This window comes from Letharia lupina, assembly GCF_014066315.1.
Source record: "Letharia lupina isolate WasteWater1 chromosome Unknown contig_3, whole genome shotgun sequence".
Taxonomy (NCBI): Eukaryota; Fungi; Ascomycota; class Lecanoromycetes; order Lecanorales; family Parmeliaceae; genus Letharia; species Letharia lupina.
The window spans coordinates 497,579-525,576 of NW_023502972.1; the positions used below are offsets into that span (position 1 = coordinate 497,579).

The 27,998-nt window shown below is 40.7% G+C and overlaps 5 protein-coding genes across 5 annotated transcripts; 2 read left to right on the top strand and 3 right to left on the bottom strand.

The window, feature by feature from the left end:
• Window positions 1-9,877: 9,877 nt before the first annotated feature.
• Window positions 9,878-15,663, bottom strand: HO133_007058 (uncharacterized protein; the record flags this gene model as incomplete). The annotated part of the gene is made up of 3 exons (XM_037297953.1): window positions 9,878-10,815; window positions 10,871-10,962; window positions 11,009-15,663. 3 exons carry the CDS (start codon window positions 15,661-15,663, stop codon window positions 9,878-9,880), a joined length of 5,685 nt encoding a protein of 1,894 aa, XP_037156588.1.
• A 2,086-nt stretch (window positions 15,664-17,749) lies between these two features.
• Window positions 17,750-20,251, bottom strand: HO133_007059 (uncharacterized protein; the record flags this gene model as incomplete). Its single annotated transcript, XM_037297954.1, has 3 exons — window positions 17,750-17,994; window positions 19,031-19,676; window positions 19,898-20,251. 3 exons carry the CDS (start codon window positions 20,249-20,251, stop codon window positions 17,750-17,752), a joined length of 1,245 nt encoding a protein of 414 aa, XP_037156589.1.
• A 1,187-nt stretch (window positions 20,252-21,438) lies between these two features.
• HO133_007060 (uncharacterized protein) lies at window positions 21,439-24,663 on the top strand (the record flags this gene model as incomplete). The annotated part of the gene is made up of 1 exon (XM_037297955.1): window positions 21,439-24,663. One exon carries the CDS (start codon window positions 21,439-21,441, stop codon window positions 24,661-24,663), a length of 3,225 nt encoding a protein of 1,074 aa, XP_037156590.1.
• Window positions 24,664-25,330: 667 nt separating this feature from the next.
• HO133_007061 (uncharacterized protein) lies at window positions 25,331-26,426 on the top strand (the record flags this gene model as incomplete). The annotated part of the gene is made up of 2 exons (XM_037297956.1): window positions 25,331-25,506; window positions 25,586-26,426. 2 exons carry the CDS (start codon window positions 25,331-25,333, stop codon window positions 26,424-26,426), a joined length of 1,017 nt encoding a protein of 338 aa, XP_037156591.1.
• A 341-nt stretch (window positions 26,427-26,767) lies between these two features.
• HO133_007062 (uncharacterized protein) lies at window positions 26,768-27,887 on the bottom strand (the record flags this gene model as incomplete). Its single annotated transcript, XM_037297957.1, has 2 exons — window positions 26,768-27,572; window positions 27,625-27,887. 2 exons carry the CDS (start codon window positions 27,885-27,887, stop codon window positions 26,768-26,770), a joined length of 1,068 nt encoding a protein of 355 aa, XP_037156592.1.
• Between the last annotated feature and the right edge of the window lie 111 nt (window positions 27,888-27,998).

The window sequence follows — 27,998 nt, forward strand, 5'->3', positions numbered from 1 at the left end:
TTTTAAATTAATATTTTTATTAATCTTTAAAATACGTTATAAGTAATCTCTTATATAATCTTAGATTCTCTTCTAGAAATAACTATTTAAATATTAATAATATAAAATATAAGTATTATTATTATTATAATCTTCTTATCTCTTTATAACTACTTACTATTAATTTAAAATATAAATTTATTTTATAATATCGATAGTAATTTAATATTTAATAGCGAAGTTTTTTTATAATTAAAGCGTCGCGATAGCGAATTAATAGAGTTTAATTTATTTATTCGATAGAAAATTTTAAAGTTATAAATAGCTAACTTTAGCGCTTAACGAATTTATCTAAAGTTTAATTTCTTCTACTTTATAAAATCTTTAAAATTATTATAATTCGTTAAAATTTTAATATAAAATATACTATCTTTTAGATAATAACGCTATTACTTTATAGATATTATAATAATAAATAACTCTTAATTATAGATCTAATAGTTTTACTTTATAGAAATTATTTTTCTAAATTAGAATATTATTAATTATTAATAATTATTTTTATTTAATTATAAAAGTACGAGTAAAGGCCTATAAATTAAATTCATAATTATTTTTTTAATTAGGGCTATCGAGTAAATAGGTAAGCGATCTTTGATAAGCGAACTTTAGTAAGCGATATTTGAATTCCTTACGCTTTAATAATTATAAGATTAAATCTAAGAGTTTTTTTTTTATCTAAAAGCCTATATTTTATTCTATAATTTAAAAAAAAAATCTTAAAGTTTTAATAGAAAAGTAAAAAGTTATTTTAAAATTAAATAATATGTATCTGTTTTTTGATCAGGGCTGTCCGGCTGTCGAGCGAACTTTGGTGAGCGATATTTGGTGAGCGATATTTGAATTCCTTGCGCTTTAATAATTATAAGACTAAATTTAAGAATTCTTTTTTTATCTAAAAGCCTATATTTCGTTCTACAATTTAAAGAAAAAATATTAGAATTTTAATAGAAAATAAAAAAGTTATTCTAAAATTAAATAATGTATATTTATTTTTTTATTAGAGCTGTCTAACTGTCTTTTAATAATTGCGGATACTAATTTATTTACTCGCGATAATTTAGTCGATCTAGTCAAAAGGCGTAATAACCTCGAATTTATAATTAGCTATATATATAAATTCAAGGTTTTCAAGCTTAGCTCTATCTTATTCTATTATATATATTAATAGCTCTTATATCGAAGTTAAAAGCGTTAATTTTAAGATATAATTTTAATTTTAAATTATAATAGCATAGAAATAGCGTAATTATAAAAGTATTTCGAAGTTATTAAAATACTAGCTTAACGCTATCTATCTACTTTAGCGATTTAAGTTTTTTATTATTCTTTTTCTTTAAGTAAGTTAATAAGTAATATTATTATACTAAAATAATTATAGATAAATCGCTAATAGAAATTAATAAAATCTAAAAAAATTTATATATTTTAATAATTTTTTAATTTTAATTACTTCTTAATAATAGTAATATATTTTTAATCTATCGCGATATCTTCGATAAATATAATAAATTTTAAAAACTTAATTCGTTTAATATAGAATTAATAATCTTTAAGATTAGCGTATAGTTAAAATTAATATAAATATTTAAATACTTATTTAATATATCGCTAATATTTTACTAAATCTATATTATAAATTAGAATATTATTTAAATATATTATATATATTATATTTATTAAATTTATAAGAGCTTTATTAATATATATTTAAAAAGTTATTAAGATATTAGCGAGTCTAAAAGATATAATTAGATATTTAAAATAATTATAGTAATTATAAAATGCTATTTTCTACTTATCGTCTTCTTTAATCTAAATTTAATAATAAATATTCTTAAGATCTAGCTTTATAAAGATTTTAAACTTATATAAATAATTTAAAATCTCTATAATTAGAGATAGCGAGTATCGATTTTTAATAATTATTATATTTAGATTTTAATAATTAATATAAAAATAAAGCCTTCTATTCTTTTTAAGAATAAAAAGAATTAATATTTCGATTGAGAAAATTGAATAGCGAATTTAATTTTTCTAAAAAGAGTTTTTTAAATAGCGTTATAGCTCTATTAATTTCGTTTAAGATAAATTATATAAGAGACTATATAGCGACTTTTTATCGCTCTTAATATTAATAATATAATTTTTTTATTTAAATATAAATAAGATCTCTATTTTTTTATTAGAAAAAATATTATTAAATTTTAATAACTTTTAAAAAAGCTTTAAATTATATCTATTTTTTAATTTACTTTACGCTATTACGATATATATAATCGCGAATATATTTAACTTCTATTTAATAATTTAAATAAATTTAATTAATTTTTTAATCTATAATTTATTAGCGTTAATTTTAAATCGCTATTACTTTATTATTAAATTTAATAATATTTATAATTAATTTAATCTAAATATATTTAATATAATATTAAAATCTTTTTAATTAATAATATAGAAGAGTATATTATACTTTTTATTCTAATTTTAACTATTTATTAACTAATAATTTAATTAATACGCGTTATAGTAATATATATTTTAATTATTTAATACTTTTAATTATAATAAAATAATATTATAAAATTTTAAATTTTATTAAATTACGAACTTTTATAAAATTAAATTAATATATATTTTAATATCGAGTAAAGTAATAAGTTATCTCTATTTACTTTAAAGCTTTATTTATTTCTTTATAAGAATAAAAGAAATTATCTCTATTAATTATTATTCTTATCTTACTTCTAAAACGATTATAAGATCTAATCTTTTTTTATTAATATTATATCGATATTAATAATAAATAATTTATTAAGATCTAGATATTTAGATATTTAATAACTCTATTTATTATAATAAAAATAATTATTCTTCTTCTAATTAAAATTAAAGAATTTAACTTTATATTTTATATTATTCTTTTAAATATATATTACTTTAAAATTATTATTTAAAATTAATTTAGACTTTAAAATTCACTTTTTTAAGAACTTATTCTTAATAAACCCTCTTAAAAATTTTAAATAGAAATCGTCGTTAAAGCGTACGCGTTTTAAAATCTTTTTCTATATAATAATTTAAATAAGAATTTCTTTTTATTATCTTAATATATTATTAATATTTAAAAATTTATTTTTAAGTTTTAATCTATTACGGATTCCTTGCCAAGACACTAATAACTTGATACTACATACATATCTGCCAGCAGACTACATTGTATTCTACATCTTTATTATATATATTAATAGAATACGTACTTACCGAGCTCCGTTAAAGATCGTTCCTTAACAATAATAGCAACACCCTAGTTCTGATCAGAATAGCCTTCTTATTGCTTCGCTCACCTCGCCTTCGTCCAGCACCTATACGAACCCTACCAATACTCCCTTTATGCACACCACAGTGCTGACACCCACTATCAAAGAAATCCACAGAGAATATTACTCCTATTAAATACAGTATCTCCAATCTCTCTTAGACGCCTACCTCGCCTTAGTCCAGCACCTACACGGACCCTACAGCCCTACAAACTACGCCGGGCCTCGATCTCTTCACTAAGTTATCGATGCAGTAGCCCTCACGAAGCTACGACTTCCTACCGACCATTAGCTGCCATTGCACCTGCCATACATTAGGCACAGCCCTATCACATCATGCCCCACGGCCCCTGATAACTACTATTACGGAATACGCCCACCTGTGATCCTATCTAATGGCCACATTATATCAGCCATATTACACGGCATATACCTACCAGCCAGCACACCGAGTGCACTTTCAATTCTTCCAGCGGAGAAAGAGTTAGAGAAACAGGGCTACCACACATGGCATATCTCCATTATCTCCAATAAGTGCAGCGAGGACGCTACTTTTTCTTCTTCTTAGTGGGCACTGTTACGGATTCCTTGCTAAGGCACTAGTAGTTTAGCACTACGTATATATCTGCCAGCAGGCTATATTGTATTCTATATCTTTATTACATATATTAATAGAATACGTACTTATCGGGCTTCGTTAAAGATCGTTTCTTAACATAATCTAAACTTAATTAAGAAGAAATTAATCTAATACTTTTTAGAAAATAAAAATAAATACTTTCTAATTACAGTAATATTTAATCTTCTTTTATTTTTTATAGATAAGAAGATAGCGATTTATTAGATTCGTAATTAAATTAAATAAAAACTACTTAAAGAATTTAAAGATTATATTCTTTAGATTATAAATTTAATAATATTTATATTATTAAGTATTAGAATTATTTTTTAAGAATTATATATAATAAATAATCTTAATTTAATTAGTAATAAAATATTTAGAACTTATAAAAAAATTAATTTTAACTTCGCGAAATTAGCGTAAATACTTCTATTTACTAATACTCTTATAAAAATATATTCTTTTAAAGTAAAGTATTTTCGCTTTAATTAATATATTTACTAGAAATATAATAATAATTAATATAAATAAATCTTCGCTAGTTATAAATAATAAGTTAATATTATAAAGTTTATAATTATAAATCTTTAATATAATTAACTCTTATTTTTATTCTAAATAATAATTTTTAACTCTAATAATTATAAGACGTTATTTTATAATAAGATTTTCTATTAATAAGAAATTTTTGAATTAATTATTAGCGCTATAGTAATTATCGATATTATTTTTATTATTTATTATATAATTTAAAAATAAATCTAATATTATAATAATAATAGATCTTTTTCTTTAAAAGATAAAGAGATTAAGATTATAAAGATATAGTTTATTAATAATTAGTTACTAAATATAAGCTATAAAAAATATAGAGTTATTATAAAATTTAATAATATATTTAATAATAAAATTAATCTTTAAAAAATATTAAAACTTCGAGATATATAAAGTAAATCTATATTCGCTAAGTCTCTAGATATATAGAATATATTATTAAAACTAGATTTTAAAAGAGACTCTAATATAATATATACGATGTCGAAGCCTTAGCGTAAGTAACGTTAAGGTCTATAATAGTATTAGATCTAATAAATTCTTAGAATAATTAATTCGAATAATTTATAAATATTTATTTTTATAAAAATTATAAGAGAGTCTAATTAATAACTCTAACTTTATTCTTAATAATCTATAACTTTATATAAGTAAATATCGTCTTTACTCGCTAGAATAATAATAATCTTAATAACGCTTTTATTTAGAATAATATTAAAATTATATCTAGCGATAATAATAATAAAGAGAATTATAAGAAATCTATATCGAATATTATATTATTATTATAAATTAAAGAAATTAAAGATATATAAAAATTTTAAATAGAGAAAGAAGTTTTTATTAACTTCTTAGAGAATATAAATAATAATAGAGATTTAGAATTAAATAATCTAAATATATATTAAATTAAATTAAAATCTTCGCTAGATCTTCGCGAAGCTAGAGAAACTCTTAATATTTTAAATAATAAGAAAATAATAAATTAAGAGATAATACTTAAGATTAATATTTAATAACTTATTATATTTATATCTATCTTTAATTCTTTTAATTATATTAAATAATATCTTATATCTTAGATTATTATTTTTATATAATAATTTTATATTAAGAAGCTAGATTATAATCTCTATAAGTTCTATAATAATTTCGATATAAAGAATAAGACTAAACTTATAAATATTATAATTAAACTTTTTATCTATTAAAAAGTTATTTATAGATTAAATATCTATAAATAAAAGTAAGCTATTATTAAGAAAATTATTATTTTAATTATTAAAGAGATTTAAAAGCTCGCTATTCTATCGATTAATAGACGTCTAATTATATATAAATAAGTTTTTAAGATTAAATATAATAATAATAAAACTATTAATAATTTAAGATTAGATTTATTATTAGAGAGTTTATATAAATAGAAAATATTAACTTTTATAAGATCTTTATCTCTATTTTATAATTTAACTCTCTATATCTATTTCTATTATATATAATAATAATAAATCTTTTAATAGAATAAATAAACGTTAATAATACTTATTTTAATAACGATCTTTATAAAAAAATCTATATAATTTTATTATTAGATTATCTATTAGTAACTAATACTAAGAATAAAATATTACTTCTTTAAAAAGAATTATATAATCTTAAGTAATTAGCTTATATTTAGAATAAGAAATTTAAGTATATTATTAAAAAAATAAGATTTATAGCTATTATAGCTAATAGCTATATTTTTATTCGAGTATTACTAAAGAAAATAGCTATTATAATACTCTATATAAATAATATTCTTATTAAAATTAAGCTATAAAGCATTATAGATTATATTAAATATTAAATTTATAAAGAATTTAAGATTATTAAAATAAATCTAATTAATTATATTCTTAATATTTAAATCTATTATAATTAAAAATCTTATATCTTAACTATTAAATAAGTATAATATATTAAAAAGATATTTAAGAAATATTTAATAAATTAGATAACTCTTATTTTTATTTTTATTAATAAATATAAATTAATCTAATTAAGTCGATTAAAGAAAGAATATATAAATTAATTATAATATTAGAAGCGAATAGAAAGTCTTATATTTCTTATAATTAATATATAAATTAATTTAACCTTCGTTATAAAAAAGCTTAATTAATTTAGCTATAATCTTATTATCCGCTATATAAATATAATAAATCGAGTATTTAAGTATATATAAAGTATTATATTCTTAGAACTATACTATTAAGAAATAGAAATATTAAAAGAATTCGCGAATTTAGTATATAATAATAATTAAGAGAATTATAAGTCTATTTATAAATTCGCTTTATTATATAAATAAGTAATATATATATAATATAGTCGAAAATAATAAGAGATTATTATATTTATAATAGAAGCTAAGTATATAGTCTTAATAGAAGAAGATAAAACTATTATATAGACTATATAATAGTTATAAGAGATTCGTTTTTAAGTATTAAATAAAGGTTTTATAATATTACTTAGTAATAATAAGAAGATTATTAATCTTATAAAGAATCTCGAGTATTATTAAAAAATTAAATATATCGATATTTATATTTAATATTATTATATTTATTAATTAATTAAAAATAAGATAATTATAATAAATTATATATTTATAGTCTAAATAATAATAAATATTCTTATTAAATTATTTAATAAGAAGCTATTTAAATAATATAGAGAGCTATTAAAAATATATAGCTATTTAATTAATTAGAAGATCGCTATTAAGAAAATTCGATACTATATAAAATTTAAATCTACTTTTTTAAAATAATCTTACTATATATAAAGATTACTATATATTCTAGAAGAATAAATTAAAAAGCTATATTAAAAGTTTATATTATTTTTCTACTTTTTCTACTTTCTCTATAAAGATTTTTTCGAAGAGTAATATTAATTATTTATTTTATTATCTCTATCTTTCTAATAGTTAAATAAAAAGAGAGTATTAATTTTAATAACTTATAATTATTAATTATAATTTATAGTTATTAATTATAATATAACTAAGAATTATAATTATATAATTATAAATAAATATAATTATAAGTAATATAGTTATTAATAATAACTATATAGTTATAAATAATAGTTATATAATTATAATTATAATATACTAGAGTAATTAATTTATTTAACGTATATATAAAACTAATATATCTAGAAGATTAAAATATAACTTTTAAAATAATTCGATTTATTATAGATTATAAATCGAAATTAAATAACTTAAAGAGACGAATCTCTAGTAATTTAATAAGCGACTTTTTATATTTATATTAGACTTATATCTACTTATATGAAGTTCTTTTCTTATATTCTATCTATCTATGTATACGATCTATTTACATAGCATTCATATTCATATATAGCCCTAGCCCTAATTGTATTGGGCATAGCCTACCATATTACCAACAAATACACGACTCTGACGCTAGTCCCAATATGGCCTTGCGCATGAACTCTGCACGTAAAAGAAGTCATGCACAGAGGACACCCCGATTCCCCTAAGGCAACTGTGCCGCTTGCGTTATGGGACTTGAGTATTCTCCACTTCCTTCTCAGTACGACTTTCAGACTTCAAAGTTTGCGCCAGCCCAAATCTCCCCCTATGCATGACCTATGAGCACTTCTCTTACGTGAGAACAGCTGTTGAGATTTGCTGCAGCACCTGTGTTGTAGCTACACCTCATGGTGGCAATCGGGTGGCAAACTAGCATGGGCTTCACATGGTATATAAGTAGCCTACAGACCATTCCATAGTTAATCAATCAATCTTTCATGGGCAAATTACCGAATCATACCCCGAAAGTACGAATCCTTACCGAATCATACCCCTAATTACTGAATCATACCCCCACACCAAATCACACCCAAATATGGGGTATGATTTGGTAAGTTATCGAAGTGGCCTCAAACTACGAAGGAGATAATCCGCGATCTGACTTATTCGAGAAATAAGGGAGTTTCTCCGACCGCATTTGATGAGAATTCTATCAGCCTAAAACCATCAGACGAAAAAGCCGAGTGGGCGAAATTTCGAGCCCGAGGGTATCCGCACTTCACGCTGCAGACACCTATTCGGGTCCCGTAGGCCCCGTAAGGCCCCGTAGGGCCCCCGAAGGAATAATTTTTATTACGCTACGCAACGGGGCGGGGTAGACTTCGGGGGTTAAATCCCGCCCCGAACCCCGCCCTGAACCCCGCCCCGTTACGCAGCGCAAATATTATCGTCATCAATAATCAAGTCGACGACTACTACCAAACCCCCAAAAAACCAAAACCAACAATTAAATTTTTTAAAACCCCTTTCCCAATTTCAAAAAAAATAATTTTAAAAAATCAAAAAAAAAAAAACCCAAAAAAAAAAAAAAAAAAAAAAAAAAACCAAAAAATTGGGGTTTTTTTTGGGGGAGAAAAAAAAAAAAAAAAAAAAAAAAAAATAAAAAAAAAAAAAAAAAAATATAAAAAAAAAAAAAAAAAAAAAAAAAAAAAAAAAAAAAAAAAAAAAAAAAAAACCAACCCCCACCAAAAAAAAAAAAAAAAAAAAAAACCCCCCCCCCAAAAAAAACCCCCCCCCCCCCACACTCTCGTTTCCACGTCGATTGGAAAGGTCTACCCGGAAACACTGTCTTTCATGACCAGGACTGCTTCAGGAGGAGCATCAAATGGTGGAAAAACCCACCTCAGGGATAGTATCTTTGTCTATTCTCCTACTCAATAACAACGACCGGACACCAAAGAAAACTCCCACGGTCGGCATCGATCCCCCAAACCCAAAGCTCAAGTCTCGTCAAGGAACATTCCATGTATGATGATACTAAAGCGCGGTCTTCAAGAGCTGTTGCGCTGCAGATGACTTCAACGGTGGCGACCATCACAACCGTGAGCACTGGTCATCATGGCAAAGATGATTATCTCTATGTCAAACGCAACGAGGAGCAAAAGTGGGCCGTTGAACATCGTCTTCCCACGGGGCTCCCGTGCAAGAGCTACCATCTCCACTGATTTTAATCCCGAAATACGAAACCCTCGCTCCACTGATACAAAGGACTTTTTTTGTGAAATATTTCAAGGACAGGTACCGGAATGGGTAATGATGTTGACACTTGATCTATACATTCTGTCCAAGCATGGAAGCCGAAAGACTTCGCTACTGTACACAACAGTAGTCGACGCGCTTTTGACTCCTGTACACCTCAGTTCTATAAACGCCCAATCCTGCAATGCAGACGTTCCTCATCATCAGACACAGTGTCCTGGATCTTCAAACTACCTAGGTTCAAGCGGCCTACTTTTCGTCTTCACCTCCCTTGGCTTTTAAAACGCCCAAATCAATCAGCCTCTCCCAAATGCCGTCCTTCCTGCCCACCATCTCTCTGTCTACTTCCAGTCCATCTAGTCTCTCCAGAGTCTTGCAGCCATTGATGACCAGCATTTCATAAACCCTTCTCCTCAACTTCGTGTCCTCATCCAATCTTTCACGTGAGAGGTTGTCGGCTGCCTTATCCACAGCTGGCAGGAGGTACGCTACCGTGTTTTGGAAATCAGACCCAACCTCATCGTTGCTTGCTATCGAGTTGCGACCATGAGGCACGACACGCTTCTCCTCCCGTGCAGGTTCCTGTGGCGTGTAGAAGCCCACGGTCAAGGGGTTATTTCGCAGATCAACCTCGAGTAAGCCTTTTCCTACCCGATCAAGTACAGCTGCTGTTCGCCGCAATCTAGAGATACGATTGCCTGCGACGAGCAGCTTCTCTAATTTGACTATCCCGAGCAAGGGACGCAAATCACGGATGGCATTGTAATTGCCGTTGAGAATGCGAACATTGGGGCACTGTAGACCGAAATCTGGAGGAAAGCTCTGCAAGCCTGTTGAAGCAAGCTCCAGGTGGTGTAGGTTGAGGAACGGCGTCGATGGGGCGAATTCTGGGAGGGGATTGCCGGAGAGAAATAAGTTGCGGACTTCATAACAGTCGTTGTATTGGATTTCTAATAGGCTAGAAGCAGGCGTGAGTGTTTGTTCGCGCCATGACAGGGTCTCTAGTTGCTTTAAGCAATTAAGATCCTCAATCTGCGCAATGGAATTCTTGTCAATGTTGAGGATTTTGAGCTTTGGCATAGCTGCCACTTCAAGAAATGAGAGGCAATTGTTGGATATATTGAGAGTCTCCAAGTTGGAGAGAGGCTTGGACCGGGAAATGTCCAATATCTCAAGGTCGTTGTAGCCTAACACTCTTAGATATGACCTTTTACAACAAGCAAATGACTCTAGAGAACTTACTGAGATCGCAAGTCTTCAGGCTTGCTAGCTGATCTAGATTCGATGCTTGAATAAGCTCGTTGTCACGCAGATCAAGATCAGCAAGCCGCTGACTGTGCTCCGTTAGCGAGGGCAATGCCGGAGTTGCTAGGAACGTACAGATTGAAGTTGTCAAGGTCAACAGCTCGCAGCTTGTTACCTCTCAGGCTTAGGCTTATCAGACCGTCCAGGTCCTCGAGACCGTTCAAACTTCGGATTTCGTTGTAGTCTGCTTTCAAAGCTCGCAAGTGGACAAGGCTATGGAAGCCCTGTACACTCTGAAGATTATTCCCTGAAACGTCCATGTACTGAAGATTGTATAGGGAGTTCCACGCTGCAAGGTCCGATAAGCAATTCTCCTGGATGTTCAGTCGCCGAACAGTACTGGGAATGCCATTCAACTCCCCGATCTGATTGTTCGAAACATCGAGCTCCTCAATTCCTCCACAGAACTCATCAAGCATGTGCAGAGTTTTCAACTCTCGGTCATGTAAGTCGACACTGCGTATGTAATCCCAGTATGGCTCATAAGGTTCCAAGTCTGTAAGATTCTTGACCAGATCTTGGGCAGCGAGCGACAATATGTTGTCGGCCTGGTATGTCCGAGACTGCTTTGGTCTCCTCGTCACTTGACCAAGGTCACTGTCAAGAGGCTTGTCGATCTGATGTACGGTGAAGTCAGGTAGTGGACTCAGGTGAAAGCTTACGCTAGACCGGTTGCCTGTCGTTGGCGGCACCATCAAGCTCCTTGACATCGGCAGAGGGGTTGATACTGCTACTTCCAGAGTCATAGGATGGCCTTGATTTGAGTATTGAACCAACGACAACTCATCTTGTTCATCAAGGCGAGACATTGGGCGGGCATGATAGGACTGGTTGCTAAATGACATTCGACGCGAAGTACCGCGTCGGCCTGACTTTTGCACTACACCAAAAGATGTGCGCCTGCTGTTGGACCTCGATGGCTGATAAGCTGAGCGGATGGGTGATTCTTCTGGATCAAATTCACTCTGTCCTTCCCAGAGGTCGAGGTCATCGTCATCATTCTCGTGCGCTGGTTCTCTCTGATCTACTAATGGCGAAGAAAAGGCGACCGTGACCACACGTGCCTGGCGATGTTTGCCACTTTGGTGTTTAGGAACCCGGGATTCACGGCCCTCGAGAATACTGATCTCGTGTTCGACTTCTGCTTCGTGCTGATCACTAGGGTCTGTAGAGAACACTGGTGGAGTCTCTTTAGGCGGTAAAGCCTCCTCAACCCAGGACGTAGCTCGTGTACCGGACTGAGGACCGCTCCAAGCAGATTGAGAGCATTTCGAAGGCGCTGAGCGGTCTTCGACGGTCTCTAACATTTTGCCATCTGCAGTTCTCGGTCTCGCCTCTCCAACTGCTTCAGAGATATCTAATACCTTAGCGATAGCTTCGCATATTATTGCTTGGTCGTGACTGGAATCTTTATTCACTGCTGAGCCTGAGGATTTAACAGACGATATTGATTCCTTGACTCGTTTCAACTCCTCCATCTCATCCACACTTAAGTCGGGTATATCACCAAAGAGGTCCTCCTCAGTCCCATCGCTCACAGTACGATCGTGAATCTCATCATTGTCGACGTTGGCTGAACCTTTGCGCTTAACCCACAATTGCTTCTGACGATCAAACACCATGCCCGCCATCTGGTCTGACAGGAGATGAGCGACGGTCTGAGGGGCAATCACCAACCTGTTCGTAGAGCTGTGGGATGATCCGGTGGGATTAGAGCGACTGGTCGATGGACCTGAACTTGAGTGAAATTCTTTGGACTGGATCTGTCTTTCCGATCCCAAAATCGACAGTTCATGTGTTGAAGGCGAATGCTTGCGCTTGTGAGATTGGACATTATTCTCGCGTATGCGAACGTTTGGTGGGTCACTTTCTGTGCCGCCATGAGGGTCACCCCCCTCATGTGCAGGTGCAGAACACTCTGATGTCTTCCCGGACTGACCGATCTGCAGCGTTTTTAGCGATGAAGAAAGTGCAAGGCCCAAGGTTTCTTGTTCCTCAAATTTGCGAAGATGGCTGATCACCCTCGCATCCGTCTGCGCAGGAATCCTCAACCGTGGAGGACTATGTCCCTCTCGGCTAGGTGGCCTTGAGAACTCATCTTTGGTGGAGTCTTCCACAACAGATTCCTCAGCAATTGTTGGCTGGCCTACTTCCGACGCATCTGCAGTAGTGTGACTGCTTCGTGGGCGTCCTTGGTTACGGATTAGCTGCATGATCTGTTGAGCTTCGTTGAAGAAATCTGCTGTCGTGACAGAAGCTTTGCGGGATCCATAAGTGATATCTTGCACTGTGTTGAGAGCGATAGTAGCTAAAGCTCCAGCCACGATTTGTGTAGGAGGATCTATGGCAGAGGCGGCATCCTGGTTGTGCACTGGGACTGGAGACGGCTGAGGTGGGAGGCCAGATATTCTTGAGGTGGTCTGCTGCACTGGAGAGCTCACCGGACTCGAGGCTGGCAGTTTGGGCTGTCGTATATGGCGCATGGCAAGTACATTTGGGTCAGCGACTTGGTTGTCGCTGTTGTAGAGCGCGTCTTTCCTCTTTCGGCCTGTCATGGAGACGGGCTGTTCCTTGATTTCCACTTGCTGCCGGAGCTGTGCAATATCCTGATCTATTTCCTCGGAGCTACGTAGAGTTCTTCGACGTTTTGGTGCAGGATCCTTTGCTGGAGAATAAGGCAATCGCTTTCTTGTGTTAGTTTGCAGGGAGTTACGCTGCCCAAGCTCGACTCGATGATGGCGCTCCTTAGTGCTCTTTGCCCGCGCTCCTCTGGAACGGCTTTCATGATGTTGCTCCAGCGTGTCACCCTCGTCTTTTCCTCGGGCCTTAAATTTTCTCCTGTCTCTCGCAATCTTCCCACAGGAGCGATCAAGAGATGGACGCTCAAATCGAAAATCGCTAGGGTCTGACTGTGGTGATTCAGGAGCATCTGCGTCTTGCGAACGCGATCCTGTTGTTTCATAAGCCGGAAATTGATGATCATCTAGGTCGCTGCTTCCAAAGCTACTGATCCTTTGACTCTTTTTATCGTTGTCGCTTTGTTGATGATGGCTTCTTTGTAAGCGTCTCTTCGGCCCCGGGGAAGGAGAAGACCGTGCATTGACACTCTTTGCACTCGAATCTTCTTGCAGATCCCGCTGCAGTGTCTCTTCAAACTTACTCATACGCCGTGCCAGTCTATCATTTGTGAATGTATCGTACTTATCGAATAGCTTCAAGGGGCTGCCAGAAGATCTAGGCCTCTCATAACTGCCAGCGCTATCATTCTTTTGGTGGCTAGGAGTCTTTGGTGGTGAAGAGGGCGTGCTCGATTTGGTTTGAGAAAACATCTCAGGCAGTTTAGGAGACGGTACCACATCGTGGGTGATGGACGTCTGAGATTTCATAATTGGTCCATCCAAGTCTTGCAATAGTGATGGGCTCAGTGGACGTCTTTGAAACGATCCATCATTGGAGTAACCTCCTCTGTGTATGCTGACGAAGCCTCCGTTGGCAGCGTATGCATCTGTGCCCATGGACAGATCATCCGGCAGAGATTGACTCGTAAGCTCGTCCAATTGTCCTAGGCAGGGTGACCTATCAGAGAGCCGAGAATCCGCGTAATCGATCTCGTGGTCACTCGAGCGAGAGCTGGGTATGTTTTGCTGCTGCGTACGTAGCTTGTCCATCTGCGACCTTAGCCGCCGCATAGACATATCGATCGCGGCGTATTCGACACGTCCATCCACGGTATTGTGTCGAGAGACATAGAAAGGGCTGATGTTCTCATCACGGGCCTTCTCCGAAACACTGGAGATTTTGCTATCATTCGTACCATTTGATGCAGACTGAAGACTTGATCCGTCATACGCTCCCAGTTGAGGAGGAGTAGGAGCAGTAGGTAACATGGGTGATCTGCCCATAATTGCATCTGGCGATGGTATTGGACCGGAAGTTCTAATGTTGGCACTGGAAACCCTTTCCGTCCTTTTTCCAATCGTTGAAGGAAGCTCAATCTCCTGTGGAGCCATGTATCTTGAATCTTCTTTTCCTGAAAGCTCTGACCGGGGCGACAGAATCAATTTGGGCTTCTTGGGGTCGCCATCAGGAGTGTTTGGACCTTGGCGTGTAAGTGCAGGATATGGAGGAGGGCTTGACGGAAAGTCTTGTATCTTCGAGGGCTTCTTCTTCATCGCAGGTTTCGACTTTTGCTTTGAACCAATCGTGGGTGGTTTGAACACACTCTCCAAACCAATGGGACTGAACAGGTCTCCCTTTCCCAGATTTTCCTTGAGTACCCTCCTCTTCCAATCCGGTGTAGCCTGCCCATCGATATTCTTTGCCGGTGAGGCTTTTATTTGAACGGTATCTTGCGGCACCGTTGGCGTCGATTCTGCAGAGACCTGCCGCCCGAGTGCCTTTCTTGACGCACTTCCTGGGCCCTGCAACTTGACTTGTCCATTGGGCAACCGGTTGCGCGAGGCGTTGAGGTTGGACGACGTCTTCTCCCTCAGCGCAGTCTCACTGCTGTTGGCTCTTCGCAGCGATGAGTCCAGTCCGTCCTCTTTCCTACCAGTTATTGACAGGTTCGACGCCGAGCGAGGTTTGTAGCGGGGTATGCGGCTTTGCGAGCCATTGCTATTTGGACTTGATGCATCCCTCAAAGTTGAAGTCTGCTTGCTTGAGGTTGAGCGAGGAGAGGCAGGTTGCGACACCCAGTCTTCAGACAACGAGTCTAGCCATTGATCCATGGTGTCGGCGCCGCTCGAGAGTTCGCTTCGTGTCACCAACTGTCGTCGCACTCTTGTAGGCCGAAAGCCTGAAGTTAAGATATCAGATAATCATAATCTAAACATAATGCCAATGCTGCTGTTGTTAGTTGGTCTCCGTGGCGGTCGACGTTCGTTTGCCATTGCCCTGCCCATGACACGCGGGGCAAATTATTGATCGCGCTTGATTGTATCGCAATGATCCAAAAACGGACTAGCGCAAAAACGTTGGCACGACGACCATTTTCGAGTCTACACTCTACACAGATTTTTCTCCATTCATAACATTACAACGTCTTAAGATACACTGGTACAGTCTTGGTGTTTCTTTGTTTTAGAGCCGGCAGACAATGTATTGTTAATGCGGCCATTTCATTTGTGCGCGATGTTTGCGGCTGTCTTGTCGCGAAGATGACTCAATCTCAAAAACCAGATATGCTATGAATACAGCTACCTCCATTCCATCCTGGTTCAATCTGCAGAAGCCCTTCCTCTTCGTAACTTCAACACCGAGGTCTACCGCTTATCTTGCACTATCGAAAGCACTTTCTCCTACCCTTACTCTACTATCCATTGCCTATCGCCATAGCAAAGCTTCCTCTCACCATCATGCCACGCACCCTCATCCCAATAACTCAAGACACTAACACTGACTGGTCTGGCATCATCCTCCCCTCTCAAACAGCCTGCAACCTTTTCCCATCTTGCATCGTTCGGCTCATCATTCAAAATTCCACCACCAAATGCAGCGAAGCTATCTACTTCGAAATCACCAAAATCAAGGATGGCACTTTCTGGGGGAAAGCTCAAGGCACGTACCGACTGTCGGACTGGATTGGATTGAAGGATGGCCAGCAGATGACGTTTAGGAAGGAACATATCAATGAGATACCCATAGATTGGCAGCCGAAAGCGTTTCAAAAAGCGGTGAGAGGTTTGGTGGCGCAGGCAAAAGGGAGAGGAAAAGGATATGGGATTACGGGGTGTAGGGGAGCTGCCGTGGTTTAAGGGGAGAGAACGACTGAGCTTGGTGACGGCTGTGTCTTGAGTGTGCTCCCACCTTGTCCTAAAGGGATTTAGTATCAATGGCTGCACAGGTGACGAAGGTTCGATGCTGAACGAATTCATAACATCACCGAGAACAGGCCCACATAGCTTATACTGATGGCTAAGAACTGGGAGCCAGACGCTTGTCTTCCTGATGAATGCACTTTGCGCTATATGAGTCCAAAAGGTAGCGCAAGCACCTTGTGGCTGTCAACGCGAAGTACCCACCTTGTTCAGTGATCCGGGCAACTTGGAAGCCTTATTCACTACCAATCTCGCGGACGAGTAATCGTCAAGAGCTTTGCTTGCCGGCAATTAATGAAATCCCCATCTTTCCTCTTCTTTGTAGAACGTGTCGACAAAACTTCAGATAATCGATTCCTAGGCAGATTTTGCAGGTGTGACTCGGGCCAACCCCCCCTCAACCCCCAGAGGAAAAAAAAAAAAAAAAAAAAAAAAAAAAAAAAAAAAAAAAAAAAGGTGGTTGGTGAAAAAAAAAATTTCAAAAAGGGAATTAAAAAAAAAAAAAAAAACAAAGGGGGCCCCCCCCCCCTTTTCTAAAAAAACCCAAAAAAAAAAAACAAAAAAAAAAAAAAAAAAAAAAAAAAAAAAAAAAAAAAAAAAAAAAAAAAAAAAAAAAAAAAAAAAATTAATCTTGGGAAAGGAAAGAAAAAAAAAAAAAAAAAAAAAAAAAAAAAAAAAAAAACTTTTACCAATCTTTTTTTCCCCTTAAAAAAAACTTAAAAAAAACCAAAAAAAAAAAAAAAAAAAAACAAAACCCCCAAAAAAAAAAACCAAAAATTTTATAAATTTTCTCTTCAAAAACTCCCCCCCCCCCCTTTTTTTTTTTTGGGAGGGAGAAAAAAAAAAAATAAAAAAAAAAAAAAAAAAAAAAAAAAAAAAAAAAAAAAAAAAAAAAAAAAAAAAATATTTTTTTTTTTTGTATTTTTTTAAAATTAAAAAAAAAAAAAAAAGGTCCACCGTGTACATTGGCATTGGCATCTAGCAATAGCTCAACTACCTAAGTGTTGTTTGCAGGCGAAAAGGCTGCGCCATGAATTGCTGGAACACCGTCTTCGTCCTGAACATTTGGCGCAGTTCCAGTCAAGAGCACTAGAATGACGAAGTTGCTGTGCCCGTGGTTCGCTGGTATTATTGACAGCAATTCAGTGTTTAGATTGGGCTTCGCTTTGAGCGCTATCTCCATAGAAAGCCGAAAGCCTTTCATGTCACGCTGGCTGTATAGAGCGGAAATGAGGCAGAAACCTATGCGTTCCAGGTCAGCTCCACGTTCGATGAGCAGCTTGGCGCATTGCAGCCTGCCCCATCGAAGTGCAAAATTAAGTGGGTTTCCGGTTTGTCATCTCCGTTAGGATCTGCGCCTGCGTCGAGGAGTGTGATCATCAGGTCAATGTTCCCTTGGAGAATTGGTCCGTACAGAATCGCCGCATCAATCCCATGTCTGGCTGCACTGACATCGGCGCCCGCGTCCAGCAAACTTTGAACAAGCCTTGTGTGCACCGCGGACGAAAGTCTGAGTGCCGCTTGGATGAATTGGTGCTCAAATTGTTAGCCGCTGGTAAGGATATCAACAGCGCAGGTCCGGGAGGGACTTGCTTGGTCGCCGCTGCCTTCTCCGGTTACGAAACAATCGTGCGGCTGCTTTTAGACAAATGCGCGGATGTGAACGCGGTGGTGCTGCAGACCAAGGATGGACATGAAGAATATTACTCGCCTACTGCCATCATGTGCGCCGTCGAGACGAGATGCGAGGATATAGTCAATATCCTGCTAGTAGACGGCGCTGATGGGAACATCTGCCGCACACAACGATCCAAACCAGTTCCGCGTAACGCCATTATTATACCATTGGAAGCGGTACTAACAGAGAGTCACAATAGAGGGGTGACCCAGCTTCAAACGCTGTCTCGAGAGTACCAACTCCGATGTCAAATGTGACGTCACGGAACAAGAAATCGCCAAAAGAACTCAACGGTCTCAATCTTCTCAACGCCGAGCCGGGTTCCACGCAGCCTGGTGATATCTCTCAGAAGTGCTGGACGAGTGAGCACCTTAAGACACTCGCTGTACAGAGGCGTTGAACGATTTGTTTGAGCATCTTGAAGATGATCGGACCACAATGGAGCGGCATAGCGAGCAAAAGCCGATTTATCGAAGAGTGGGTCCTGATGCAAGTCTTCTTGCCCACACCAAAGAAGGTGTTTTAGGCACAATTTCGCTAAAAGCTCATGCGCATAACGTTCGTTAAGAGCGAATCTCGAAGCCTGAGCCGGAGCACTACGATCCAACAATAGATACTCTTTTACGGAGGAATGTGACAATCTGAGCTTCTTCGAGTGAAATTTCCCTCCGCAACGCTCGTTTCTCCAGCATGACTCGGTCGTGGAGACCAATCCAGAGCAGATAGTAAGAACGTCACGGGGCTCTTGAAGCTGGCTCTCAATGTCGCAGTAGGGTTTTCCTTTAATGACAATTGCAACAGTCTCGGCATCTTCTTCAATTGTGACTGGACCAAACGCACGTATCAGGTAGGACAGTATCCTGCCAGCGTCTTCGACGTGTTCTTTAGGCACTTTGGTCATTATACGAGCATAAGTCTCATCCAATGTCTTAGGAAGGCTCCGTGAAGCTTTTCGGAGAAGACCAAGTCTCATGCAAACTCGAATGGCATCAAGCTGGCACACTCCCCATCGAAACATTCCATTTGCACCGTTCAACAGAGCAATCTGAATCTCCTTTTGGGTCTCCTCCGACCGTTCCAACAGCTTGAAATCATGTTGCAGCTGATACGGAACGTATGTAAGGATGTCTCCATCAACGACGCTTTCTTCCAACGGAATTATGTCCGTTGCCAGAGAGTACAAGACGTCTTCAATCTCAGTCTCTGGTCGGCTAGTACCGGAGAAGTGAAGGTTTTTTGATTCCAGCTTCGCATGTCTCTCAGATCTTCCAAGAGGCTTGCAGTTTCTTGGCACTCGTCGAGAGCATCGACGACTATGTATACTGAGGCCGCACTTTCGTCGATAATACGTCGAAGCACATCACAAGTGTCTTGTATAGTTGGCCTACTGCTTCCACTATCGCACGCAATGTAAAGCTCCTCAACAATTGTGGACACTTAAGGATCTTGGCTGAAAAGCTGGACTACCAATGAGTTCAGAAAGTTTTGAAATAGTGGCTTTTCTTTTTCCTGGAAGTCGAAGTAGAAATACGCAACCGTTTCGTTGCTATTGCTATCATCGAGCAGAGAACAAACCACAATAGAGCCCAGGATAGTCTTTCCGCAACTTGCTTTACCATCCAGCCAAAGGAAAGAATGGGGTGCACCTTTCCAGCTGAGGAAGATAGGGCTTTCCAAAAGCCAGGTTCCAGTGTCTTGCTGCCGCTTAGTCTGCGCAGTATTCAGGTTCGAAGATGAATTTGGAGCTGAGAACCAGCTAGCCAGGCGTGAATTCAGGTCTTTGGTTGCAGCCGCGTGCAGTGAATTGACAACGTCGAACATGTCTTCGCGACTGTCGAGCCTCAAGACCCTGGGCTTGTATCAGTGTATTATAACTTGATTCTCAATGGATCAAGATGACAAGACTAGTGGACCGACAATGCTAGAGTAAAAGTTACAAATGATCGCTAGCGAAGGCAGTATCCAACAAGGACTTGAGTTTTCTCAGCCGCCTGACGACTTCTTTGATTTCGTATTTTTCGAAAGGCCACTTGAGAGACCTTTTGACCCTCGATTGATCTTTGGTGAGCTTCGTCTCAAATTCCAGCGTTTCATGGTAGCAGAGAGAGAGAGCAGGGTACAATGATAAAATTAGTAGTCAATTGAGTGATGGCAACCGGACTTGCAGTGATGCTTAGTGGTTCCATGGCTTAAGGCTTGTGAATTTGACTCCGGCAGATTTGACAAATCTACCATACGAGGTGGGCATGCAAGATGCCGTCCCATGGCCTCCTCTCGCTCAAGCTCTGGCTCGTCTCGAGGTTCCCCAACCCAACCCATTGCTAGATCAGGGTAAGGAGGCGTTGGCTGGTTTGGCAATCTTTTCAGATATCTAGGGCGCGCACCTGCATGAGAGCCCCGACTTACCCCTCTGCTCTACCCAAAGTCGAAAGGGTGTGAGGTAGAGCGACAAGGCCGTCACTGTGGCGGGCAAGCAACTTTCTACAACTCGAGCAAGAGTATCTCTTTACATCAACTCACGAACGCAATCGGAAACACGAAAATATGTTATGGAGAGCATGGGGAGAGGGGTCGTAGCCGACTCAATGCTATGCCAAGACGGCGATAAGGTGGATCATCGGGCTTTAGGGCTTGCGCGTGCCAAATATCCGTGGCCATTCCAAGCTGCCAACAGTGAACAACTCCGAAACGCGAATTTGCCCGCCTGCGCAATCCTTCAGTCTCCAGAAGGGTTTGTGGTGACAGATATCTGTTTCTCTTTCAACAAGCATTCATATGAATCAGATGCATCGTTTCCTGAAGGCCTCGTCCTGATGCTGTCGCTGTGCGGAGAAGATGCAAGGAGAGAAGGTGCGGCATCCTTCCCATCTTATGACGAAAGTCCTGTCTGCACCCTCGTCATCGTCACCGACAAGTATGACTTCTAGGTCTGGGTCGCAAGCATTCTCAACCTTCTTCTGATTTCATGAAAAGTGCGTTGATGCTATCATCCACCCACATACATACATATGGCTGGCTCCGGTCATGACAAGACCCTGGAGCGGACCTCCTCCCAGATGTCTACAGCTTCACGAGGGTCCGGCACTGTCAGAGTACGCTCACGAAATCAATCTCTAGTCACACCAACATCAGCCAAAACACTTGAGTCATTCCCTTCGCTGTCCCCAGAAATCTCGCCCAGCGCTTTGAAGCAAGACAAGCAGCTTGTTGCCAGCCCGAAGCTCAAGTCCCCAGATAAAATCCCTCGCAGGCCGTCCAAGACGAACCCATCTATCGTTGAGTCTCTCGTCACAAGCACTCCATCTTTTCGAGGCCGCTCCGCGCTTTTCGAAGACTCACCAAAAAACCCTCCCAATGAGTTCCCTGGCGCTCTTCACCACGCCAGCGATGATCACGTACGCAATCTTATCAAAAAGAACGGTGCGGTCGCGTTGGTTAGACAGCTCGCAGAGGACTTGGCGGCGCGGGATGCTGAAATGACAACACTCAGACGGCGGGCAGAAGAGCGGGAAAGGGAACTCAAGAAGATGCTGAGGGAGGTGGAGGTGTCCAATCTGGATATTGAAACCAGGCTTCATCGTCTCGACAAATGGGCTGAAAATGAAATAAAACTACAAGATCCACCTTCGAGAGCAGATGGGAAGAAGTCAGGGCGAATGAGCGGAAAGGATAGGATGCCTGGTGTCGCGAATGGCATCGATGAAATGATGGGAGAGGCCATGCAAGATCATCTGGGCCCCAATACTGAGTTGGACGAGGGATATTTAGACTCGCTGGACGAGGTTGATAGGCAAGCTACGCTGAAAGCCCGAAGCGTGTTTTCAAAAGAGTCGGATGGGCGATCCACAGTATCGAGTATGGACTCAGGTCGGCCAAACAGTACTCTACGAGGGTGGAAGGACTATCTCTGGAGCGCAAATGCTACAAGCCGCAAGACGAGTCGAGCGAGCAGCATCATAAGCGACTCCAACGGGGACGGGGAAGACACTACGCGAGCTCGGGGCCTCAGCGGAAGCAACGCTCGCAGGAAAGGTCTGGATGATGATCTTTTCCAGCCGCTTGCTCGTGCTTCAACAACCCAAAGTTCTGACACCAAACAATCACGTAAGTCGTCAACATCCGTTGCGTCCTGGACCATGAAACTTTTCGCTGGGAATACTCAGGCAGGCCAAGGCACAATAAGAGGAAGATCGGCTACTACTGGTGATGGGCAACCCAAGAATGCAAGAACGGCATCGACCACCTCAGGTCCAGCACCTACGTCAGCCAAAGCAGCGTTGATGAAGGTTAACAGCATGGAACCCTCTGCTCAGTCCTCTCGAAATACAGTGCGACCCCTTACACTTGCGCAAGGCGGTACCATAAAAGTCTCTTCGCAGCCCTCGATCTCTCAGACGCCTGTGAGTCTCAACGTTGTCGATGCTGCCACAAATCTTGGTCCTGTCGAAATGGACACTATCCACCCGCCCGACTCAAAGCCTCCCACGCTAACACAATTCAACAACTACAAAGACACCGCGGACCTTCTTACCGACAGGTTCGGGTTCATCTACGACCAGCGTCGTAGGAAGAGAGAGGCGGAGTCTACCCGTACTCACGCTAGAGGGAAATCGAATGCTAGCGCGAACGTGGAGCTACTCAGCGGCACATTGGAATCTCTGAAGAATAAAGACCCCGATCAAATGTCTCAAAGGTCAAAGGCGAACTCTGTGCAGCGACCAGACACTCCAGCGTCCGTAGATGATAAGACGGATGAGAAGCCAACCAAGCGTTGGCAGGATTATCTCAAAGTTGCGACGTTCCCAACCGAGCTGCTTTCTCATACTCCATCCGCAAAGCCCGCCACAAAGGTCATAAGCGCCGACAGCCCTGGTACTCTGAAACGGTCGCCAACTGTTGGCGATGCGCGAGGCTCGTTACCGTCCACGAGCTTCAACCCGGAACCAGAGATGTCACCTGTCACGGCAGGAAACGCCGAAATGTCCAAGATACTCCTCGAATCTTCGAATGCCCTAGCCACGTCTACCTCCTCCGAAGGTGAACCTGTCAAGCTCCTACTGGCGCAACTCACAGAGCTCCATGACAGTCTGCAGCGCGAGAGGACTGTGAAATGGAATGGATTCTTACGGAAGGTCAGGGCTGAGCGAAAAAAGGAAGGAGAGTCAGCAACAGTCTCCGATTCTCGTTTCAAACAAGCCATTATGCCAGAAATGCTCCTTACAGATGGTGAATTGATCGGAGTCGCAGGCCTAGGAAACAAGGGCAAAGTCGGACGTGCCAAATGGAAGGAATTCAGACAGCTCGTTCTGGCCGGTATCCCAGTCGCGTACCGCTCAAAGATTTGGGCCGAATGCAGCGGTGCCACAGCTCTCCGTGTCCCTGGCCACTATGACGATCTCGTCGCAAGCGAGACTGACGACCCTGTCATTGTCTCCCAGATCCAAATGGACATCCACCGCACCCTAACCGATAACGTATTCTTCCGCAAAGGTCCCGGTGTCACCAAGCTCAACGAAGTCCTCCTTGCCTACTCCCGGCGCAACCCGCAGGTCGGCTACTGCCAAGGTATGAATCTGATTACCGCCTCCCTGCTGCTTGTCATGCCGACCGCCGAAGACGCTTTTTGGTTGCTCACAACGATCATTGAGAATGTTCTTCCCCAACACTACTACGATCATTCACTCCTAGCCTCCCGCGCAGACCAGCAAGTCCTGCGCCAATACGTTGCTGAAGTCCTACCCAAGCTCTCTGCACATTTGGATGAATTAGGAATCGAACTGGAAGCGCTAACCTTCCAATGGTTCCTCTCAGTCTTCACTGACTGTCTCTCCGCCGAAGCGCTTTTCCGTGTCTGGGATGTCATCTTTTGCTTCAATGACGGCAGCACCTTTCTCTTCCAAATTGCTCTAGCCTTGCTCAAGTTGAATGAACCCCAGCTACTAGAATGCGACAGCGCCGCCAGAGTCTACGGCTACATTGGTAACGAGATGACAGATCATGCGATCAGTATTGATGGGCTTATTGGAGCTAGTGAGGCGTTGAAGAAGGTAGTCCAGAGGAGTGAAGTAGAGGAGAGGCGATATAAGGCTGTGGAAGAGGAGAGGGATAGGGAGAAGGGGAGGACGAGGGGAAGCAGTGGTGCTAGTGAGGCGGTCAGCAGTGGGACCAGTGGAGGACAGCTGAGTTTCCAGGAGCCGAGGCCTTTTTTCGAAGGGGAGGAAACGATCAAATGATGAATCATTCGCCCCTTTCTTTTCTATTGGCTACAATGATACCCACGGCATACAGCGATCAATTGAGCAAATTTCCTCTTGGTGTGCAGAAATGATGCCATTATATTGACATGGCAACACATTGAAACGAGCAGTCACCAAGTTGCAGCAACTTTGAAACTTTCTGACCTCCGCGCCGGAGAAGCTTGGCTTTCTTCCATGTATGGGACGAATGATTGAAGATCCTACCGAAAGTTCTTTACTTCGACAGATTTTCATTTCTTCCCTTCTGGAACCGAAAGGCAGCTTAGGCAGGCTGTCCAGATAAGTTGCAGTCGGGGGCGCCAAAACCACGGCTTCTCATGTCAATTTTGGGGATTGACCCAAGGGCATTTGTTCTTCATGGTCAGAAATGGCCTTGGGAAGGGTGTTGAATGGCTTAGAAACTTTTTGGCTGATGTTGTTGAAGTTTGAGGATTTGTACCTGGTTCGTCTGCCACCTTTTCTAAGACTGTCCCATCAAGGGTCACTGTGGGGCGTCAAGAACCGCTGTTTCTCACGTCGATTCATGGCGTTGTTCGACTGCCACTTTTCCGGAGTTAACAGCTTGCCTGGCCGTAGATTCCTAGCGCCTTGGCACTCAGGGCTTCCCCTTCTGCCTCGGTCCAACATCCCCGCATCAACTGAAATGTCGTCCGACAAGGACCAACAGCTCCTCAACGCCCTCAAGAACCCCAGCATGACATCGGTCTCCAAAACTCGTCTCCAAGCCCTTAGCGAACAGCTCGTCGTCAAGCCCGCCGACCCTGGCACGTTCGAGGACATACCCAGAATACGCCGCATAGCGGGAGACTCTGCCGGACCGTATGGCCCCCCTCCCTGCCCTTCCTCCTCGCCAATTGATGATTGAGGGACAAAAGCTGATCTAGACGTGGATGGGCAGGAGAGTGAAGGACAAAGTCGTTATCATAACCGGCACCAACTCCCCCCTCGGCATCGGCCGCGCCTCCGCCCACCAATTCGCCCACAATGGGGCCCGCGCCATCTACATATGCGATTTTAGCGACCAACACCTCTCCGTGCACGTCCGAGAACTACAATCGCTGTATCCGGCGGTCGAAGTGCACGCGCGGCAATTCGACGCCGGGGACGAAGCCGCTGTAGCAGCCGTCGTGGACGAATGCCTCTCTCGATATGGACGGCTGGACATATTCTTCGCGAACGCGGGCGCCGTCGGGACGAACAAGCATTTTGGCGAAGTGGGAGGGGAGGAGTTTATGAAGACGATGCGGACGAATGTGCTGAGCGTGTTCGTGGCGATCAAGTACGCGGCGGCGGCTATGATGCGGACGACGACGTCGGAGGAGGGGGAGGGGGGTAAGAAGAAGTTCCCGTGCGGGAGTATCATCGCCACGAGTTCGGTGGCCGGGTTGAGGAGCAACGCCGGCTCGACGGACTATTCGGCCTCCAAGGCTGCCGTCAGGAGCTTGGTGCAGACGACGGCGTATCAGCTGAGCGGGACGGGGATCCGAGTCAACGCGATTATGCCGGGGTTGATCGAGACGGGGATGACGGCGCCGCTGTTCACGATGGCGAGGGCGAGAGGGACGGAGGGCAAGGTGGGACAGTTGAATCCGTTGAGGAGGGGAGCGGTTGCGGATGAGGTTGCCAGAGTGGCGCTGTTTCTGGGCAGTGACGAGGCGAGTTATGTTAATGGGCAGGGGTGGGCGGTGGATGGCGGGCTGAGTGCCGGTCATCCCGTTGTGCCTGGGAAGTTGGCGTAAGGGTGATGATATGGAGGGGTTCTCTTTGAGCTGGAGAAGGCGGTTTGAGGGGTGGGGTTGAGCGTCGGAGGCCGTGGAGGAATGGCGACATGGCGCTGAGGATAGGGTTGAGGAGCTGGGCATAGGGACAACAGGCTGTCTACGGGGATGAAGTCGGTGTACCCAAGCGAGGAGGTGAGTCCCGAGAGAGACTGTCAGGGACCGGCACAGGCAAAAAGGTATATAATAGATTCAGATTCAAATCGTCTGTATTCTGAATACTCAAAGGTCATAAACCTTGACGGGGTATCTCTGCGGCAAATGAAGCAACAACAGCACGAGAGTGGTTGGGTCGTCCAGCATTACAGCGAGCCCGCGATCCCTTTCAAATCCTTCCCCAAGACTTCTAGCAGACGACCCTGATCCACCTCGCCATCCTCTAGATCATGTGCCTTTCTCTCTTCAAATTTCCCATCAAATCCACCAACGGAGGTTTTCTCGCCTGCTATTTCTTCAATCAACTCCTTCTTCGCCGAAGCAAAGAAATCCTCTTCGCTCACCAATCCCTCGGGTAATGTGCCATCTGGCTGGCTGCGCAATACATATATTGTTGGGAATTCGAGTACAAGTCTGTTGGTCAGTGAGGTTGCTAGTTTGGCGTCCGGGGGAAGTGGTATTACGACTGGATGTCGTGAGGGTAGAGATGGATGGTGGAGGTAGAAGTTGAAATCCACCTTCGGCGCTGGTTCTGTCACCGGCGAAGCGTCGGACGACGCGGGTATAGATGCTGAGTTTTGGATGGCTCCTGAATCGCCAGTGTCTTTGGCAACAGCCATGTTCGGGTTCTCTCCCTCAGCGTTGCGGTTCACACGAGCTTCATCCTCCTCACGTTTTCGCTTGCCCACAGGAGCCGTCGTAGTGGACCCACTTGGTTGTTCTCCTACGGTAGAGTCATGGGCTGGCACGCTCGATGATACGAATGTAGCCGACGCTGCGAGGTCTTTGTATTTATGATCAGGTTTCCGTCTTTTCTTTGGGTGACTCCTGTCTAGATATCTCAGATGGTCGTCGTAAGCAGCAGATATGCTTTGCGTCTCCCACAATTTATCCATTGTCTTGTTGCCGTCAGGGTGTACCCATTCCACGGTCCACTGAAGAGTACGATTCCTATCCGGCACTCGAGTCAGTACAGCCGTTCCGCAACACTGAACCCTCTTACTTTTTACTGCAGATCGTCGCATTCCGCTTGCTCCTCGTCATGCCCTTCGGTGCTTTCGCAACAACAACCCCACACCTCTCAATCGCAGCATTGAACTGTGTTTCTCCCTTCGCCGGTTGCTTACCCCTCCTCCTTTCCTCCTCCAGCATGAACCCCCTCGATATAGCATTCTTTTCAGCATGATCAAGTTCCCGCTCGATACTCGTAAGATAGTTGTAATCGTGGTCGATCCCCTTTGGTGTTGCGAGGTCCGCCCGCTTCATGTACTTTGTCGGGTCCCTGACGCCGTTACATTGGGCCCATTGCTTGTGGCGTTTGATGCAGGGAAGGGAGCAGGTGAGGGTGGAGCAGCGGGGACAGCGGTACTTGTGGGG